Source organism: Taurulus bubalis (assembly GCF_910589615.1).
Source record: "Taurulus bubalis genome assembly, chromosome: 12".
NCBI lineage: Eukaryota > Metazoa > Chordata > Actinopteri > Perciformes > Cottidae > Taurulus > Taurulus bubalis.
The window spans coordinates 18804735-18823515 of NC_136600.1; the positions used below are offsets into that span (position 1 = coordinate 18804735).

Sequence of the window (18781 nt, forward strand, 5' to 3'; positions counted from 1 at the left end):
GTACTAAACCCTCTCTAACTTTGTTCTGCTTCACTTTATCAAAGTCAAACTACGCAGAGAAAATGTTCACATATTGTGCTATGATTTGGGAGAGGTTTAGACCTTACAGCTGCATCATTTTAAAGAAATAATCATCCTGAAAGTGCTTTTTCTTCTAACCTGAAACCGTTTCATTTTTGCTGTGTGTCATCTTCATTTACTCTTAACCAGTAACATGTAGACTGATATTTACACAACTGGAAAAAAAATCTTACATCTGTAGAATTTTATTACAACACCAATATTATTCAAATAGCCCTAGTGGTTGCAGAGATACACCCTTTTATATTTGGGTATGACATTTTTGTGCAGCTGAAATAGAGCTAACTGGAAGTGTGTTTCTGTGATGCAGTATATATGCTCATGTATTTGTTTAGATGGGACTTAGATCCAGGGAATCATGCTAATCAAAGAGCATGTCAGTGCTACCAGAAGGGGATAATCTCCATCACTGGTGACAATAAACCCTCATCAGTGCATCACCCAAATCTTACCCAGAAATCCTTAATGAGTTGGTGTGACACCTTATTTCCTGTTGTCACTTTTCTGTTCATTTAGAATGTGACTTGTAACAGCCTCACTTACTCTTTAGTGCGGATGAAAAGCTGCGAACCTTCACTGCAATGGCTGAACTTGGAGGCGTTGACCATGATGGGACCTTACGTCTCCCATTTAACACCAAAAGATGTGGATTCTTCTCCCAAAGAACAGGTGAGATGGTCTGCAAAGAAGGATGAAGAGCCAACGCAACAAGAAGCAAATTACAGGATTTTAATGTGTCGCTCTGTTGCTTTGTTTCCTTCATTTTTTCCTCTAGCTGTATGAATTTTTCCGCTCGGCCAAGTTCAAATCTGCTATGAGTATGACCTCTAAGATCAAGCCAAGCCTGGGCAAGAAGTTTCTCCAAAGATTTCAAGAGTGCTTCAGTGGAAATCAGGAGTTTGCTGAGAATGTGGACAAGTGTGTATTTATGCATGAATGTGCTTTACAGTTAAAAACTAATTATACACTTAAAACATAAAAACTCTGTATCAGAATCTAGTTCTATCTTTACATAACTTATGTTCTAGATATATTCAGGTTTTTCAGATTTTCCCTATGCCATGTAATTTCTTGGTGAAACTGAAAAGGACAGATGAAACATATCTCAATGGTTTCCTCTCACCGTTTACCCTGAATGTGTGAGCTTTAGGGGGTTTGTAAGGAGGAACGGTCTTAACAGCTAAGAGAGAGATCATTATACATCCAGTCACTCATTATATAAGACATAATGGTACATTAGTATTATGATCATTATGTACTCAACAATATAAATAACTGATTATATTTTGAGGTTTAAGTAATTAATACATTTGCACTTCCTCTTCAGGCTCGGCATACTGGCCTGTTATTATTCCGATGCTTCAGACTTGACTCCTAACATCAGCAGTGAACTCCTCTCTGAGCTTGAGGGCTGCGATGACAACCCCAGGATCATACGGGTATCAACCACTTGCTTCTACTTACCCAAACTTTTCTCCATGTCCCCCTCGGCCAGAACAAAAGTAACTTTTGTGTTTTTGTTGTCTTCTTACCCTCTACTGACTAAAGTTGAAGAAGCATCTTGTCAAGTCTGTGATGTCAAATCAAAACAGCACTGAAGCACTACGCAAGCTGGGCAAAATGGTAGCCTGGCTGTCTCCCAAACAGATATCTAAGATTTCTCCCGAAAAACTTAAAGAACTTCTCAAAGATCTGGGACCCACCGTCCAATGGACACATCGCCAGCAACGCATCCTGGCCAAGAAACTCTTTTGCAATGAGGTGAGCCTGCAGGACTGCCGGAAGTCTGGCTCTCATATGCACTCACTATACTTATCTCATTCTGCTTTCCCTTAGTGTGTGGAGATGCGCCCTGAGGAGCTGATGGACTTTCAGTCCATTGCAGGTGGTTTTCCAAGCAGTGTGCTCAAGCACGACAAGAACATACCGAAAGATGAAGAGGGCCTGAACAACATGTCCATGCGGATGTCGAAGGGGCAGCTGATGGCCATGCTGCAGGGGGTGAGTACTTAGAGAGCAGCAGGAAATACAACTTTATTTATTACCACCAACTATGGCTCTGATGACTACAGATTTATATGAAAATCCCAATCTCATTCTCAAATAAAAAGGGATTTTAATCTTATATGTAAGACCATTTGTATATACTGTGAAAGTCATTTTAGAAATAATTGAATGTCTCCATGTAGCTACAAGGAAAAATGGTGGTGCGGAGGTTGTTCGGCCGTTTGCTTCGCAGGCTTCCTCTAAACAAACTGGACAAAGCAAACATCCTTTCCTTCACCTCTTTGGAACAAGTGGTGGCTAAAATGTGGTCTCGGACACAGGTAAAGTGCCTGAATACCTCCTCTGTCGACAGCACTGACCTATTGACACGTTTTATTAAGCATACACATTTTCAACATATTTTGAATCATCTGTCTTGTTATTGTTGTTCTTGATACATTCTCTGTAAACCAATCTGGATTGCAGTTACTTTCATAATGTATCTGTTAATTTGATGAGTTTGATGAGTTGTATATACTAAAAACTGGTGCAATGTGTCTGACTTATAGGCAGCTTTCCTGGCAAAACAACTGTATCGTAAACAGAAGATTCATTGGTAAGATATACAGCAGTGAACAGCACAGCAGAAATTCCAATCAATACAATACAATACAAAACCCTTCCAATAATAAGACTACATTGTTTATGTTGTGACTGGTAGAGGTGTTAATTCAAATTGGTGGTATATTTCAGGATCATGATCAAATGAAAAAATGTATGTCTCTAAAACATTGAATATTGGTCACCAAATAAGCAAGTAACATTCTCAATCCTCTAAAACATCATATATTATCATATGGAATTATTATACAAAAGATGAACACTCCGTGGGGGGAAAAACAGTGTACTAATGTTGAGAAATAAATGATAATTGGCTTAAATCAACACTTGAGTTTCAAACATATAGTGGATAAAACCTAGTTAGCTTTACCAAAGTCCTTTTTAATGCAGGCATATGTATTGTTTGTTATTTTCATTTTCTTGTGTATTTCTGCCGTTGCTTAACATGCTTACATTAAAAACATTTTTGGCCGAGACAGGAGGCTGCGTTCGATCCTTCAAGGAGTAACCTGTGACATGATAAACGATGTAGCGGACAATGAGACACAAGACATGGCTCAGGCTCTAACAGAGAATCCGCAGTGGCTCTCCAAAGTGCAGGTATGTATTTACTCAATTTGTAAATGTAGCATTTGTAAATATAGCATTTGATAAAAAATATACCTTTTCAGGCAGGATGTGCGGCCAGAAAGCTTTTTGCAACGAAGGAGAAAGAGAGAGCTGGCTATTTCAAAAACATCACTGAGGATGAGATGGACAAGATTCCCACAGACTTACTTCTTCACCTGCCGTAAAGAAAGTCTTTTCTCAACCTCACTTCCTCTTTAAAAAATCCATAATAAAATGTAACGACTCTGTCTGTCATGTGCACTGTCCCAGGCCTATGAACGTGAGGAATCTGCCTGACTCTGTGTGCCCTGTCTTCCTCGACAAGATGCAAGAGGCCAACCTGAGCTCATTACCTCATCGTTCGCCTTCTCGCCCCGCACTCGTCCGGAGAGCTCTGCTTTGCCTGGCCGAAGTACACACAACGATACAGACGGGTGATAAATTAAAGGAAAAGCTAACATAAACTATATCATTAAGGTTCGGAACCATCAAGAGCTGTTAGAGTAGCAAAAATGCTTTTCGGCATTGATGGTCCAAGTCGCCTGAACTTGGCCTAAAATGTTTCATAGGTGTTCATTAGGGATGACATGTGGAGACTGTGAAGGTCAGATATATTATTCATCAACCCCTTCAGTGAGCGCTTTATGGAATCATTATTCATTATGTGATTCTACTTTATGCTATTCACTTTTTCCTTTAAATTGTCACCTGGCAAACACCTATTACTATAACATTTTGAGGTGAGTGTGTGAACATCAACCTAAGATATTCACTCTGTATTTGCAGGGGCAAGACTTATCTGGACTGACAGTTGAAGATGTGGGCACGCTTGGAATGCTTTTATGTGAGCTTCCGCCTTTAGAACTGCTCCGCATGGCCCCTGATGTCCGAAACTTCAGCCTGAAGGCAATGGCTTCCTGCCAGCACATCCCTCAACGCCACAGGACAGAGATAATTCAGTTGGTCAAGCAGACTTTTAGGTAGGAAAGACTCCCCGTGGACGCCTGAGTAACTGCAGAGAAAGCAAGAGTCTAATGCATTTAAACAAATCTTTTGCAGGGATCCATCTTATTGGACAGCTGAGACTTTTGAAGAACTGGGTCCTCTCCTCCTTTTGGATGACAATGCCACATCTGCTCTGCCGAATAAGGTGTGTATCTTTTGTCTTAACCATCACATGTCATCTGAACAGTGATGCAGCTCATACTGTTCCACATTTGTATCAATAAATCACTCAAAATCAAGAGGGAGTAAAGCACTGCATTATTCTGGTTGCAATCATTTCTGCGTGTATTTATCATAATACCGGTTTTCTTTATTTCCCCCCTCTCTGTCTCTTTCAGTCCTGGATGAAGGACGCTCTCTATTCTTTGATGTCGGTCCGGCAGTACACCTCCAAAGCCCTGGGAAAGAAAATATTCAATCTCACCACCACCTCATCAAATGCAATCAGTGAAAGTAAATACCGTGCAAAGAATTGGGGATGCATTGCTCCACTCTACTTTTCTGTTTGTCAGCAGCATATGTTTCTCTCTTTTCTCTCTCAGCCACCCATAATGTTGATGAAGAACTCACTGCGGAGTCGATTGAAGAACTTACAATGTACAACGTCTACTTGACACCTACACAGCTTGCTCAGATGTCAGCCGAAAACTTCTTTGATACTTTGGAAACACTTGGGGCTGTCCGTGACTACCGGCCGGACCAACTGGACGCTCTCAGGAAAAAAGCAATTGAGGTACAATGAAGTGCCCTGATCCTGAATCTTCCTCCATTTGAAAAAAATCCCACATCTCAAAAGTAATGTGTTTAATCATAAAAACTGAAAGTGCATGAATAATTTATGATGATGTATTACGTAAAACATAATGTATAAATAAACCAATCAACCAAGAGGCACTAACTGAACAGTTATTACAACTGTCTTAAGTAATTAATTGAACCAAGCACATGAAGCAACTCTGTGCAGCTCAAGTGGGGACAGAACATATACATGTAAAATAAACCAAACATGCCAGGCTACAGCAGAAAGAAAGCAACAGAACACAGTCACTAAGAAAAACGTATCCCAATGACTAAAAGATATCAAAATGTGAATCAAAAACTTTTGTATGTTGTGTTATAAGACATCCAGCATTTTGTGTTCATCACAATACTTTTTCTGATTAAAAGCTTGATTAATTTGCGTGTTTCTGCAGGTCTTGGGCCCAGTGTCACAGATGACTGAGAGTGTGGTGATGCAGATGGGATGCATAACTCGAGGCTTCTCCAATGCAGATCTTAGTAAACTCTCCTTTTCACTGGACGATCTGGAGGAAATTGACAAATGTGGCTGGAATGAGTCACAGGTGAATGATAAAATCTGTTGTAATTCGAACATTTTGCCACTATGTCGAATTTTCTTCAAACCCTGCCGCTCTTCCTGAGCTTTCTGCTACTCGTATACGTACTACCATGATGTTCACTAATCAACACAACCCGTCTCAATAGAGGGAGGCGGTGTGGAAGGGTGTTGCTGTACGTAACAACCTGACAGCGCAGCAGCTGGGAGCGGCAGACATGGTGGCACTGAGCCAGTTCATCTGTGGCCTAAACCCCAGCGAGTTCGGACAGCTCGACGTGGACGCCTTCAAGTGTGTGCACCATACAGATGCATGTCTCATGCAACTAAGTGTTTACTTAACCTTCACCATAGTTACCCTTATGTTTGAATGTTTGGGCTTAACATCCTATTTATAGACTAATAATGAAAAATTCTGGAAGAAAGTAGTTTTTAATCAAATAAGGTTTCACAATCAAAATGACATATCTTTCAAGCTTTTTGTTAAGTTCACAATGTATGCATTCTTTAGAGCAGAATCAAATATTGTGACTGTGTTAAATGTGTCTGTGTGTCACAGGGACGCCGTGGGCTCAATGGATGGCGTTCAATGCTCCTCCAAGGTTGCACAGCAGCTGAAAAATCTTGCTGTGTCTGCATTTGGAAATCCCGACACCTGGACTGAAGCACACGTGTCTGAGCTGGGCAACATCATTGGTTAGACCATCACCTCTCATATCTCCCTAAGTGTATTATTCCCCAGAAGAAACCAGCTTTCGTTCTCGTTGCCGAGCAGCTTTTCACAACTGTACTGACCAGCTGTTTCCGTCTCCCTCAGCTGGGTTGAATTCCACTGAGTTCGCTTCTTTAGACACGTCTGTCTTCTCATTTATTGCCGAGTCCAGCATCCCACTCATACCTCACTTTGCTGTAAGTAACTTTAACCAAATCTAGTTTATTTAGAGCATTTTATCAATACTGTACATAAGTAAAGATATTTGTACTTAACTTCAGTATTCTTTACTTGAGGTACTTTTTGCAAATCTCTATGACATTATATATTTTACAACATACTATAATGAAATAATGACAGCATACTATTACTCTTTTTTGACATTTAAAATGCAAAGAAAGGACTTTCTTTTACAACTATTTTATGGGATTTTTGTCATACTAGAATACTATTCTTTTTACTTGTTCCTGACATACTTTAATATGACTTGTTAAAAATGTCTAGAAAATACAATGCTACTACTATATGACATATAATACTATAACCTTTTTTTGACATACCTAAACTATGACTTTATGTGACTCTCACGACATAACATACTCTGATCTTTCTGAAATTCTTTACGACACATAGTAATGTGTACTAATTTTGTATTTATTGTGTCTACCATTTATAATACAAAGTATTCAGCTTCAAAAACGGGTTGCATTGTTTAGTAAAGAAGGAATTAGTCATAATAAAGTAATTCTAATGGAGGGATGTGATTAAAGTGATTTCTCTCCTCCAGGTCCTCTCTGTCACTCAGATTGAAGCTCTTGGACCTGACAACGCTGCCATGGTAACCAGTGAACAGCAAGCGTTCCTGAGTGATGAGCAGCTGGACGCTCTTGAGCGGGCCGTGACCGGGACACCTGGCCAAACACAGAAATCTGTACAGTCGGGTAAGCGGTCAAGTCCGCTGCTGTAAATTCACTCAGTGTGTTTATGTAAGACCTCATAGTAAGAAAATGGGTTTTCATGGACTTTCAATGCTCAGTGAGGAAACCTTTGCATTCAGTCTTCACATCACTCTCGTTTAGGTACTCCATCGCTGAATGTTGAGGGGATCTCATCTTTCATGAAGCCCTTCCTGTTACTCCTCATGGGGTTCCTGCTGCTGTGAGACTAGAGACACCGCCTCCACCTGCAGGTCTTAAGCTAACCACTCAGCCAGCCTCTTAACATTAGGTGCACTTGTGACATGTAATTCTTCAATTAATTATTTGTGATGAAGACATGTTTCTCATAGATGAGCAAAGTCTGAGATAATGTGTAGGAGTGTGCCTATTCTAAACATTAAGTACACAACATAATCATATAACCTGCTGAGCTGTGTAAGGAATCTATTATTGCTTTAAATATTCTGTCACAGAATAAAGAGGAATGTTTGTTTACTATGTGGGATGTCAAAATGTAAAAGGACATGTGATTAAACTCAATAAATAATATTTATATACGTGCTCACGTTACTGTTAAAATGGTATTTGAAGTCAACAACAAAAAGACAATGGGAGAGTTTTTTATTTATCTTTTTTTTTTTTACTTTTGCAAAGAAATTGTCTTTTTCAATGTGGGAACAGAAAAGTTAAATAGGACAATGAGTGTTCAAGCATTGGATAATTTCCTGAGAAAGTATAAGCACAAACAAGTCACACATGACAACGGGGCAGTTCTTAAAAACAAAAACTTGGGTACAGTGACTCGATCCTGTGGCCAGAGATATTTCAGCCAGACATGAACAATAATAAAGAAAGTGCCACTGAATCAAAACACATCCCTCTATATCTTCCAAGCACCCATGACAGAATACAGTATTTTTACCAAACTTTCCACACTTGTTTATCCCTCAGATCAAGCAACAATTTAGTTTAACAGTTCTGAAATTAAACAGATTTCATGTCCATCTAAATTGACACAACCTGCTGACACTCATTGATGCTGCAACATCTCATTTCTTTAGCAGTGCAAAGACTGAAGATAAATACAGGGTTCAACATGTTATTTTACATCAGAAAAGCATGAGGAGGAGACATCATATACATACTGATCTTTTGTTCACAGCAATCTCAAAACAAGATTTAGAAAAAATCCCAAAAGCCCAAATAATTCATAATTTTACTTCCATCTCTTGCTCACAGAAGGAATAAATCAGTCAAGCTAATGTTCAATACAGTAACATTCATACAGTTTAACTCCATCAACTAAAAATGTTGTACACTTCAAGTTATTGCTGACCATTATGCAAAGCAAAGTTTTTTAATTGTATACCGTATTGGTCAATTTTAATTTCATATTTAGAAATATAGACATACAGGGACTTGTTATCAATACCAGTAAACATTTAAAAAGGTTTGGAGTCACAGGTTTGTCAATTTTGTCTCGAGACAATACCAACATCCCACTATATGCATTGAAAGTTGTTGGTCGCCATACTGGCTGTGAGACATTCCTTTACATTATGATGAACTATGTGGGACAAAATACAGTGATCATTCCGTGCAAAAATAGAGTAAGAAATTGAGTTTCAGCAGTCAAGCAGCAAGAAAACATTGTACGTGAAAACACAAAAAGGAAATTTGATTTGTTACCTATATTAGCAAAGTACAGAAGCCAATGGCTGCTTTTAGAGGTGGAAATCAATATAAAATGTTATTGTATGTTTCGGGAAAATGGCAATAAGAAAGTATTCACATTTAATAGTAAATGAGGTAACATTTCAACCGCTGCAATCATTTATTTAAGAATATGTAGGAAACAAACAAAATATCTGGGTTGACCGTTCATACGTCTCCTCAGTAAGATTAAAGTATTAAAATGAAAACAGACACATTCCAAAGCTGACTATCAACATTCAATGAAACACACATCATAAACACAGTAGGACCACAATATTCTCTACGGGCACATTATGTGAACAGGTCACAGTAATCAACTAGTCAGCGTAATTGTTCACTTATAAAGAAGAAACTCTAATCTTGTTAGTCATCACTACTGACCACAGAAATGCAGCACTAGATCCTGAGTGTCAAGTAAAACGTTAATCTTATCCTCACTTATAAAAAGAAATATCACATTTGATTGTTTTACAATCAATTAATATGGGAACTACGTTATATCACCTTTCTTTGGTTAAATTCTTGCAATAGTGTGCTAACCCACAAGTCGACAGTATACAAGGCACTTGCAAATATTCTGTCATCATCAACCGACAATGCTCTTACCCACGTATTTAGGGTGTTTTCCCGGCATTCCTTGCATTGATAAAAGCCATACCGTGAGTTCTGAAGTGCGTAGTCAGATCTGTTGCCTTTTCAAATTGTTTGTCACACACCCCACAGACCAGTGTGCCCTCCTCTTCCTTCCCCTGAGCTATGGAGGATTGAGAGGAGGGCGATGCTGGTGCAGAACTGTCCAGAGAACTCTTATCCTCATGGTTCCTGTTGGTACCAGGGGACGGTGCCGGGTGCATACTGATGGATTGCTGGTTATCAGAGGTTGCATCTCTCACTTTGTGTGTGATGAAGCGATGGCGTGAAAGGCCAGAGATGGATGTGAAGCAGGCGCCACACAGTAGACACTGCTGGCCACCGTTCCCGCCCTCCGTCCCTCCTCGCCGGTGCTGGCTGATGTGCTCCAGGAACACGGCCTGGTCCTCCGAGGTGAAGCCACAGGGGGAGCAGCGGAACCCAGACTCTGGAAGGTAGTTTGGGGCCGAGGAGGAAGACCGCGACTTCTTCACTGGACTCACTTCATCTGTTGACTCTTCGTCCTGCTCCATCGTCACAGCTCCTCTCCGTCTCCGGACAGCTGACAAACTAGCGTCCGGTTCTGAGGAACTGTCGGCCTCATCTCTGCCTGCCTGCGACCAGAGGAAAGACAACTGCATTTAACAACATCTTAGTTTAAATTGTTTCCTGTTTGACTTCTTGAAAAGAGAAGGCAAGACAAGTTTATTTGTATAGCACATTTTCAAGGCGATTCAAAGTGCTTCACATAAAACCATAAAAAGCATCAAGACATAATGCAGATTTAAAAACAGTTAAGAAAACATTCAAACAGTCAAAAAGCAAAATAAAAAGTAAAAGTTGAAAAAGCAAAATAAAAGTTGAATAAAAGTTGCAGTGCAGTTTAAGAAATAAAATGCAGTAGTGAGATGCAGTAATTGAATCTGGTTCAATTAAAGGCAGCAGCAAACAGAAAAGTCTTCAATGTGGACTTAAAGGAGCTGAGGGTCTCAGCAGACCTGCAGCTTTCAGGAACCTTGTTCAGATATGTGGAGCAGAAAAGCTGAACGCTGCTTCTCCATGTTTAGTTCTGACTCTTGGAACAGAAAGTAGACTCGTCCCAGACGACATGAGTGGCCGGGATGGTTCATAAGGTAGCAGCAGATCGCAAACATACTTAGGCCCTAAACCATTCAGTGCTTTATAAACCAGCAGCAGGATTTTAAAGTCAATTCGTTGTTTGACAGGGAGCCAGTGCAAAGACCTCAGAACTGGAGTGATGTGATCCACTTTCCTGGTCTTAGTGAGGACTCGAGCTGCAGCGTTCTGAATCAGCTGCAGCTTTCTGATTGACTTTTTACAGAGGCCTGTGAACACACCGTTACAGTAGTCAAGTTTACTGAAGATAAATGCATGGACAAGTTTCTCCAAATCCTATTGAGACATAAGTCCTCTAACCCATGATATATTCTTCAGGTGATAGTAGGCTGATTTTGTAATTGTCTTGATATGGCTGTTCAGGTTGAGGTCTGAATCCATAACTACACCTAGATTTCTAGCTTGGTTTGAGGTTTTTAACATTAGTGATTGAAGCTGAGCGCTGACTTTCAATCGTTCGTCCTTGGGACCAAACACAATTACTTCTGTTTTATCTTGATTTAGTTGAAGAAAATTCTGGCACATCCAGTTATTGATTTCTTCAATGCATTTAGCCAGCCCTTGTATGGGACTATAGTCCCCTGGTGATATAGTTATGTAGAGTTGTGTGTCATCTGCATAATTATGATAACACATTTTGTTGTTTTTTTAAAATCTGAGCCAGTGGAAGCATGTAGATGTTGAACAGAAGAGGCCCCAGTATTGAACCTTGGGGAACACCACATGTCATCCTAGTCAGCTCTGATCTGTGTAATTCGCTACCGACACAAAGTATTGTCGGTCCTTCAAGTAGGATTCAAACCAGTTAAGTGCTGCGCCAGAGAGTCCTACCCAGACTTTCAGTCTGTCTAGTAGTATGTCATGATCAACCGTGTCGAATGCAGCACTGAGATCCAGTAATACAAAGACTGAGGTTCTGCCACTGTCTGTGTTTTAGTGGTTGTCGTTGAAAACCTTAACAAGTGCAGTTTCAGTACTGTGGTGCTGATGAAAGCTGGACTGGAAGACATCAAAACAGTTATTTTCAGCCAAGAAGTTGTTCAGTTGTTGAAAAAACACTTTTTCCATTATTTTACTTAAGAATGGGAGGTTTGATATTGGTCTATAGTTTTTCAATATTTCGGGGTCTAAACTAGCCTTCTTTAGAAGTGGTTTAATAACTGCAGTTTTTAGGGATTGTGGGAAGACACCTAAAAGAAGGGATGGAGAGATGGTTGGTGTGGAGCCACCGACTGCTTGTCTAATTCTCTGAATTTTATTAGCAAAATAGGAGGCAAATTGATTGCATGCCCAGGTGGATTGGAGTGTAGCCGTTACCCACACCGGAGGGTTTGTTAGCCTGTCAACGGTGGCAAATAAGGCACATGTACTGTTTTTGGTTATGATGTCAGAGAAGAAGACCTGTCTTGCATTTCTAAGTTCCAAATTATAATTGTGAAGTCTTTCTTTATAGATACAACAGTGAACCTGGAGATTAGTTTTTCGCCACCTGCGTTCAGTTTCCGACACTCTTTTTTCTATTCTGACCAGTGTGGCATTTCTCCAAGGGGATCTTTTCTTACCCGAGACAACCTTCACCTTAGTGGGTGCAATGGCATCAATAACATTTTTAACTTTAGAATTGAAGCCATCCACAAGCTCATTGTCTGAGATGCAAGAGAGGCCTGGTGTGGAGCAGAACTTCTGAATAAATAGTTCACTGGTGTTTTCAGTGATGTAATGCTTTGTCACAACCTTGGTTTGGACATTTGTGTGCAGGGAGATTGCACTCTCAAAGAAAACACAGGAATGATCAGAGAGTGCAACATCAGTCACAGCAACCTTGGAAATGTCCAGACCTTTGGTGATGATTAGGTCTAGTGTGCCCCTTGCTGTGGGTGGGACCTGTTACATGCCGAGTCAGATCATAGTTATCAAGGACACCACATAGCTCTATAGACCCTCTGTCCAGGGGATTATCAACATGTATATGAAGAGTGGCTTACTAGCGGTGCGTTCTGGCTTCCTGGGTCCACGCTGTGTCTTTGCTGAATATGTCTCTCCAACGTCACTCTGCTGCTGAATGTTTTCTTACCCTCATTACAGAACCTACACACACACACACACACACACACACACACACACACACACACACACACACACACACACACACACACACACACACACACAAATTAGTAACTGCAGTGAAGGTCTGATGTTGGCATCCTTTTGGATCATCGCCCATTTCAGGGATCAGAATTGGAATATGGTCTTGTTTCTTCTATTTATTTCTTCTATTTATTATATATGCATTACCCCTAAAATCACAAGAATTCCATGGAATAAGGAATAATTAGGAGTGTCATTAGAAAGGTCATAGTATAGTTTGGCATTAAAAAGTCTAAATAGTATAGTATGTCATAGTATAAAACAAAAAACGCAATAAAGTCAGAATAAAGTATACTAGAAAATGAAGTGACAGTATAATATTCCATAAATAAGTAGTGTAGTTTAATATGTCATAAAGTCATAGTATGCCATAAATAAATAAGTGTATATTATGCCAGAAAAAGTCAGAGTATGCCTTAAAAATATGATAAAAAAATGTTCTAGTGTATGTATGTATTGAAAAGTCATTCAATTGATATGCCTCAAAAAATAAAAAAAGGTTAATCAAAAGTAATAGTATGTCATACAAATATCAGAGAAATCAAAACTATGTAATAATGAGGTGATGGAAGAGCATTCCATGAAATGTCATTAAAGGTCATAGTATAGTATGTCATAGTAATAAAGACGTTTAGTTTGTACTAAAAAGTCATAGTATAATACGGCAAAAACAGCCACAAACAACTCAGAGTATGTCATAAAATGTCATGGTGTAGTAGGCCATATTAAGGTAATTTAAGAAATCATAGTATGTACTATGCCATGAACAAATCTAAATACAGAATGGTCTAAAAGGTCATAAACCAAAATTCTCTTGAAAATAGTTTTAACGTTTGTACAAAGTGCCAGCAAATTCAACTGTTGTGTCATAATCAGGATAAGGAATGCAGAATTAGAGATACTCACTGGCAGCGAAAGCAACGGTTCATTACTTTGTGCTTGTCTCTGATGTGACGTCTCATACTGGAGGTGGTGGTGAAGGAGCTCTCACACTTGTTACAAGGAAACTTCTTCAGCTTCTACATAACACAAAGACAAAAACATTTGACTACATCTATTCATGTTTAGCTGTATCTAAAAACTAAATCAATCTAGTCAAGTTATAAATCTTTGACCGCCGAGGGTGTGCTGGACTTGCAGACCTTGCTATGTTGTTCCGCCATGTGGGTGATGTAGTCTTCCCGGTCGGTGTAGCGTGCATGGCAAGGTGCACACTTCCACCCGGAGGGGGTCTTCATCCTCTCCGTCTTCACCTTCTCTTTATCCATCTGCTGCGCTCCATCTGAGCTCTCCAACTTCACTGAAGGCCGTGAATGAGAGGAAGTAGCTGGAGGCGAAGGCAACTCTTGTTTTAACGTGAGAGTCTTATGTGTCTGAAGAACAGAACAAAAAAAACATTAATAGATATATTTATTAGGTCTTAAAACTAACTGACCAAAATTAGACACGACATAAACATGTACCTTGAAATGATCCAGGAGAGAATTCCTCTGAGAAAACAACTTGGTGCACTCAGGGCATTTAAACACATGCACCTTTTGATTGGTTAAATGAGTGTCAAAGTGGACGTACAGCAGAGACTTGTTCGTAAAAACTGTGTCGCACATGACACATTTATATATTGACCTGTAAAAAGGATAAAAACTGTGTTAATTATTTGAGGAGAAAACATGTATTTTCATGAGTAAAAGCACACACACGTGTGTGTGTGTATTGTAATACATACATGGTCTGTCCTTCAGTGACCGTTGGATGTTGGGCACTAATGTGGTTCTGTATGCTGGGAGCAGATTTAAAAGCCATAGGACAGCTGGGGCATTTGTGGAACATATCACAATGAGCCTGTTGGATGTGAGACTTCACAGAGTTAAGCCCTCCAAACACCACCAGGCAACTGGAACATCTGCAGAGAGAGAAATAGTTGTTAAATGACAGAGGAAAGAGGGAAACATGGGCATGTAAACAGAATTCATGTGGGTATAACAACGAAGTCACACCTGTATCCAATGCGTCGTGAAAAGTGTAAACAGGTCTCGTCGAGGTGCGTTTGAAATAGCGGCTGCTTGGCCGTGCCCCCGCACTCTGGGCAGACATGTGGTGCACTGCTTTGGTGGATGCGCTGATGAGCGGCTGAGCTGCAGCTGTTTGACAGAAGCATCGGAGGAGAACACTCTGTGCACGACTATCGAACAGAAAAACAAAAAGGAATTAAGTTAATGTTCCTACCATTGGAAAATAATCTATAAAAAAAAAAAGTCCTTAAAATAAAAGGACTCACAGAGATTTGTGCTTGTTTGATTTCTTGGAAATGCTCGGCCACTTCTTCTTTGCTCTGAAACTGAGCCTGACACTCAGAACATTTATTACTGATGTACTGCAGTGCCTCTGCTTTCTTCTTGGATACAGCTTGAGGTGGCATGGGTGCTGGGATGGCCTGGCCTGAAACGGATGATGATGGTCCTGAACAGAATGACAAAAGAGAAGGAGCAAGTCTGAGGAATCAATAAAGAGGGACATAATCACACATATAACATCCAAACATAAGAACAGTTAAGCAACAGCGCTGAGACAGAACTATGTTCACCAACCAGTTGCTGTGGGCTCCTGGTGGCCAATCATCTGCTCCACTGGGACAGGTTTCATGACCAGGTGTGAACACTGCATGATCAGGCCTTTCTCCTTGTGTTCCCTGGCGTGCAGCAGCAGGCTGCACTTGTTGTAGAAGGCTAACCGTTTAGCGCAGTGATTACAGGTCACCTCAATCCTCAGCGAGCGGCGATCGTAGTGCCGCGCCAAGCTCTGCTTCAAGGCAAAGGCGTCACCGCACTCCAAACAGCGGTAACCCTGCATGGGATCAGACATTCATCTCCTTAGATATTAACGTGAATATTAAATAGAGCTATGTGAAAAACAATGCTGTGAGCTTGTCATGTGAAATTAAGACAAATTAAGCCTCGTTCTGTAGGAGGATTGCAGCCTGCAAGGAACATTATATGTTACAATGAAAACGTTTTATCCATGACTCTTCATAATTTAGAAATTAAAAGTATAGTCTATCTTTGATAGTTGGGCTGCTCATCATTATCAGATTTAACTTTAAATGCTACGCTAAAAAGCTGGATCAACTTGTGGTGAGTTTGTGGGAGGGAACCCTAATTGCAGTTTACACAATTATGGCAGAAACTGGTTATTTGGATTACCGCTTAAACTGCAAATCATTTGGGAATCATTGGGAATAATCAATTTGTTTTGTCCCTAAAATGTCAGAAAAAGGAAAAATATTCATCACAATTTGCCCAAGGTAAATGTGAACACATTTAAAATGCTTCTTTGTGCAGAACAACAATCCAAAATCCCCCAAAATCCAGTAAACTAACATATTAAAATAAATAAATAGACCAATTGTTTTAGAACAGTTCACAATGACACCTTACCTGTGCAGGTAGAGGAAGGCCCCACTCTGCAGGAAGAGGTGAGCTCAGATCTGGTTTATAACTGGGCAGGAGGTTCTTGTTGTTGAGGATCTTGTTGAAAGCTTCTACCAGGTTGGTCTGAGTCTTGGATATGATTGCCCCGGTACTGTTAACTATGGAGGCTGGTCTGCTGCTACTTTGAGGCGTAAGCAAAGGTGAAGGAAGTGTCTTCCCACTGTTCAGAGCTTTAGGACCCAGGCTGCGAGTGTTGATACCACCCGGGCTGACCCTTGGAGTGGAGACAGAGATGGTGGGCAGGGCTGAAGTTTTGGTGATGCTAACAGCTGTTGGGGAGACTTTAGGCTTGGTGTCCACTTTGGTTTTATCCTTGACCGTACTGGCACCTTCCAGCCTTGCAGCGCAGGCATCCTGAAGCATCGCCATTGCAGGCAACTGAGTCGGCTGCGCTAACTCCCTCTTGGATCTCGTGTTGTGGCGTTCTAGCGAAGGTTTTGAACTATTCACACCCTTAGAAATAGCTCTCCCACTTTTTTTAGGGGCAACACCACTCACAGTCTTTGTCATGCTACCTGGAGGCATTTTGATTTTAACTTTGAGGGGACGCATTTGAGATGAAAATGTGTCTGCAGCGCTAGCAGACCCAGGACCCTCAGTACCAGCAACACAGCTCTCCTTGTTTAAATTCTCCCCATCTCCAGCCCCCTTTTCACTCAGCTCTTCAGTGTCACCTGGCTTATCTTCTTCTTTGGGTTCATGTTCCATGAGCACCTCTTCGGGACCTAAGTCCTGGTGGTTTGCGGTTGCTTGGGCTGAATAAGGACTGCTGCATCTCTTGGGGACTACAAGACCCGTCTCGCTGGGCGGTGGGCTCTCAGGTGAGTCCCGTTCATCAATCACATGCTCTGGGTATTTATCCTCTTGGACTGATGCAGAGCCCGTGCTGAGAGAGGGGAGGCAGTCCTGGAGACTCTGTGGTTGCAGCGCTTTGGAGGGACAACTGAGAGTGGTAGATGGCCCCTGCTCTTCAAGTTTGGGTTTAGGGTTTGCAGGTGCCAGAGAAGGCGGGGGGCGATGAGAGACAATACAGGGGTGGGATTCAGGAGACCCAAAAAGCTCAGACTGTAGTTTTGCTCTGTATTTAAATTTTGGAGGAGAGGACATTACAGATTCTGGGCTCTCCTGGATCACCAGTGGACTTCCTAAGTCAGGTTCTGAGTCGTCATCATCTGAGTGCATAACATGTTTAAATTCAGCCTTAATACTCCCATTTTGTGATAAAGGGGAAGACGATGGATTATTAAGGAGACAAGTTCCATCCTTCTCAGGGGAGGGAGGAGGAAGATGAGGACTGCCAGCGTGTGGAGCGGGAGTAGTTAAGGAGTTAGGACCAGCCCTAGTCGAAGACTGGAGGTAGGGCAGGGGTTTCGAACTGTTTATGACATCAGTCACGTGTTGGACAAATCCAACCTCAGCTCCTTTAACACTTTTACCCTTAGAAGCATTCAGTGAGGACCTCAACGGTAAAAAAGGGTGCCATGGCTCTGCATTGGACTGTCCCTGGCCCCCGGGGACAGATCCCTCGAAGCCATTGGCAATCTGTGGCTCCACAGGGGCATCGGCAGGCCTTTTTGGACCAAACTGTGATGTGAGGTCCCCCCCTGTGACTGTTATATCGCTGTGAGACTTCTCCTCCTCTTCCAAGGACTCAGGTCGTACTGTGTTCTTCACAATAACACTGACCACAGGGAGGTCACTGTGTGAGGCAGGAGGGCAGGGGAAGCACGAGGAAGACCCACTCTCTCCCTCATCTTCATCCTGTTCCTCCTCTGGACTTGATTGAATGGCCTCTTTGGCATCAATGTCTGGGATGTCAAAAGCTGCCAGCAAATCATCGAAATCAGGAGTCTTCATGTCCCCCATTGCCTGCACACGAAACCTGTCGGGGCAACACGTGAGTCGGAACAACAACGTTACGTCATGATACGTTGACATAGTTAAACTTGTCTGAATGAAATAAAATATGTGATATATGGAATCACAAAAAGGTCGAGTGTGTCTGGTTGAATAAATATATAAACATTGGTTTCTTATTCTGCTCCAGACTGCAGTCTGAAGAAACAGAAAGCCACAACTGAGTTGCAACAGGTGGGTCCTTCTGCTAACGGCTAACGTTAGCTAGACGTTAGCATGTAACTAGCTTTCCGTGCTAACGACAAACGGACAACTTTCCTGATGTCACGTGATCTGCTGGATGAGAGTAACACTCACCTAACGTGGTCCTAATGTAGACTGCGTGTTGTGTGGCTTCAGGTGAAGCTAACATCAGCTCACGCTTGTATTTCGACTGAATTACCTGCTGACGTTAGTTTGCAAAGTTGGTTCCTGACTTTTTTCTCGGACGCATAAATTCTCCGTCAACAAATTGTGC

At 41.2% G+C, this 18781-nt stretch overlaps 2 protein-coding genes across 2 annotated transcripts in view; one reads left to right on the forward strand and one right to left on the reverse strand.

Annotated features, from left to right (window-relative positions):
- otoa (otoancorin) overlaps positions 1–7512 on the forward strand; it is a gene marked incomplete at both ends in the record, with an annotated part of 10513 nt that extends 3001 nt beyond the window's left edge. The window contains 20 exons of the mRNA XM_079227297.1: positions 632–750; positions 857–999; positions 1409–1520; positions 1630–1842; positions 1918–2082; positions 2271–2408; positions 2637–2683; positions 3168–3288; positions 3360–3478; positions 3568–3709; positions 4084–4277; positions 4357–4447; positions 4641–4755; positions 4845–5035; positions 5496–5645; positions 5788–5930; positions 6198–6334; positions 6456–6547; positions 7138–7291; positions 7430–7512. Coding sequence (XP_079083423.1) covers positions 632–750; positions 857–999; positions 1409–1520; positions 1630–1842; positions 1918–2082; positions 2271–2408; positions 2637–2683; positions 3168–3288; positions 3360–3478; positions 3568–3709; positions 4084–4277; positions 4357–4447; positions 4641–4755; positions 4845–5035; positions 5496–5645; positions 5788–5930; positions 6198–6334; positions 6456–6547; positions 7138–7291; positions 7430–7512 — 2669 coding nt within the window. The remainder of the gene's footprint in view (positions 1–631; positions 751–856; positions 1000–1408; positions 1521–1629; positions 1843–1917; positions 2083–2270; positions 2409–2636; positions 2684–3167; positions 3289–3359; positions 3479–3567; positions 3710–4083; positions 4278–4356; positions 4448–4640; positions 4756–4844; positions 5036–5495; positions 5646–5787; positions 5931–6197; positions 6335–6455; positions 6548–7137; positions 7292–7429) is intronic.
- A 2028-nt stretch (positions 7513–9540) lies between these two features.
- On the reverse strand, positions 9541–18273 carry znf687a (zinc finger protein 687a; the record flags this gene model as incomplete). Its single annotated transcript, XM_079228063.1, is given in 10 exon segments — positions 9541–10248; positions 12757–12859; positions 13826–13938; positions 14062–14292; positions 14383–14545; positions 14646–14822; positions 14917–15101; positions 15198–15410; positions 15506–15763; positions 16354–18273. Coding segments are annotated over 10 exon segments (3993 nt in total). The 3' UTR covers positions 9541–9618.
- Positions 18274–18781: the final 508 nt, after the last annotated feature.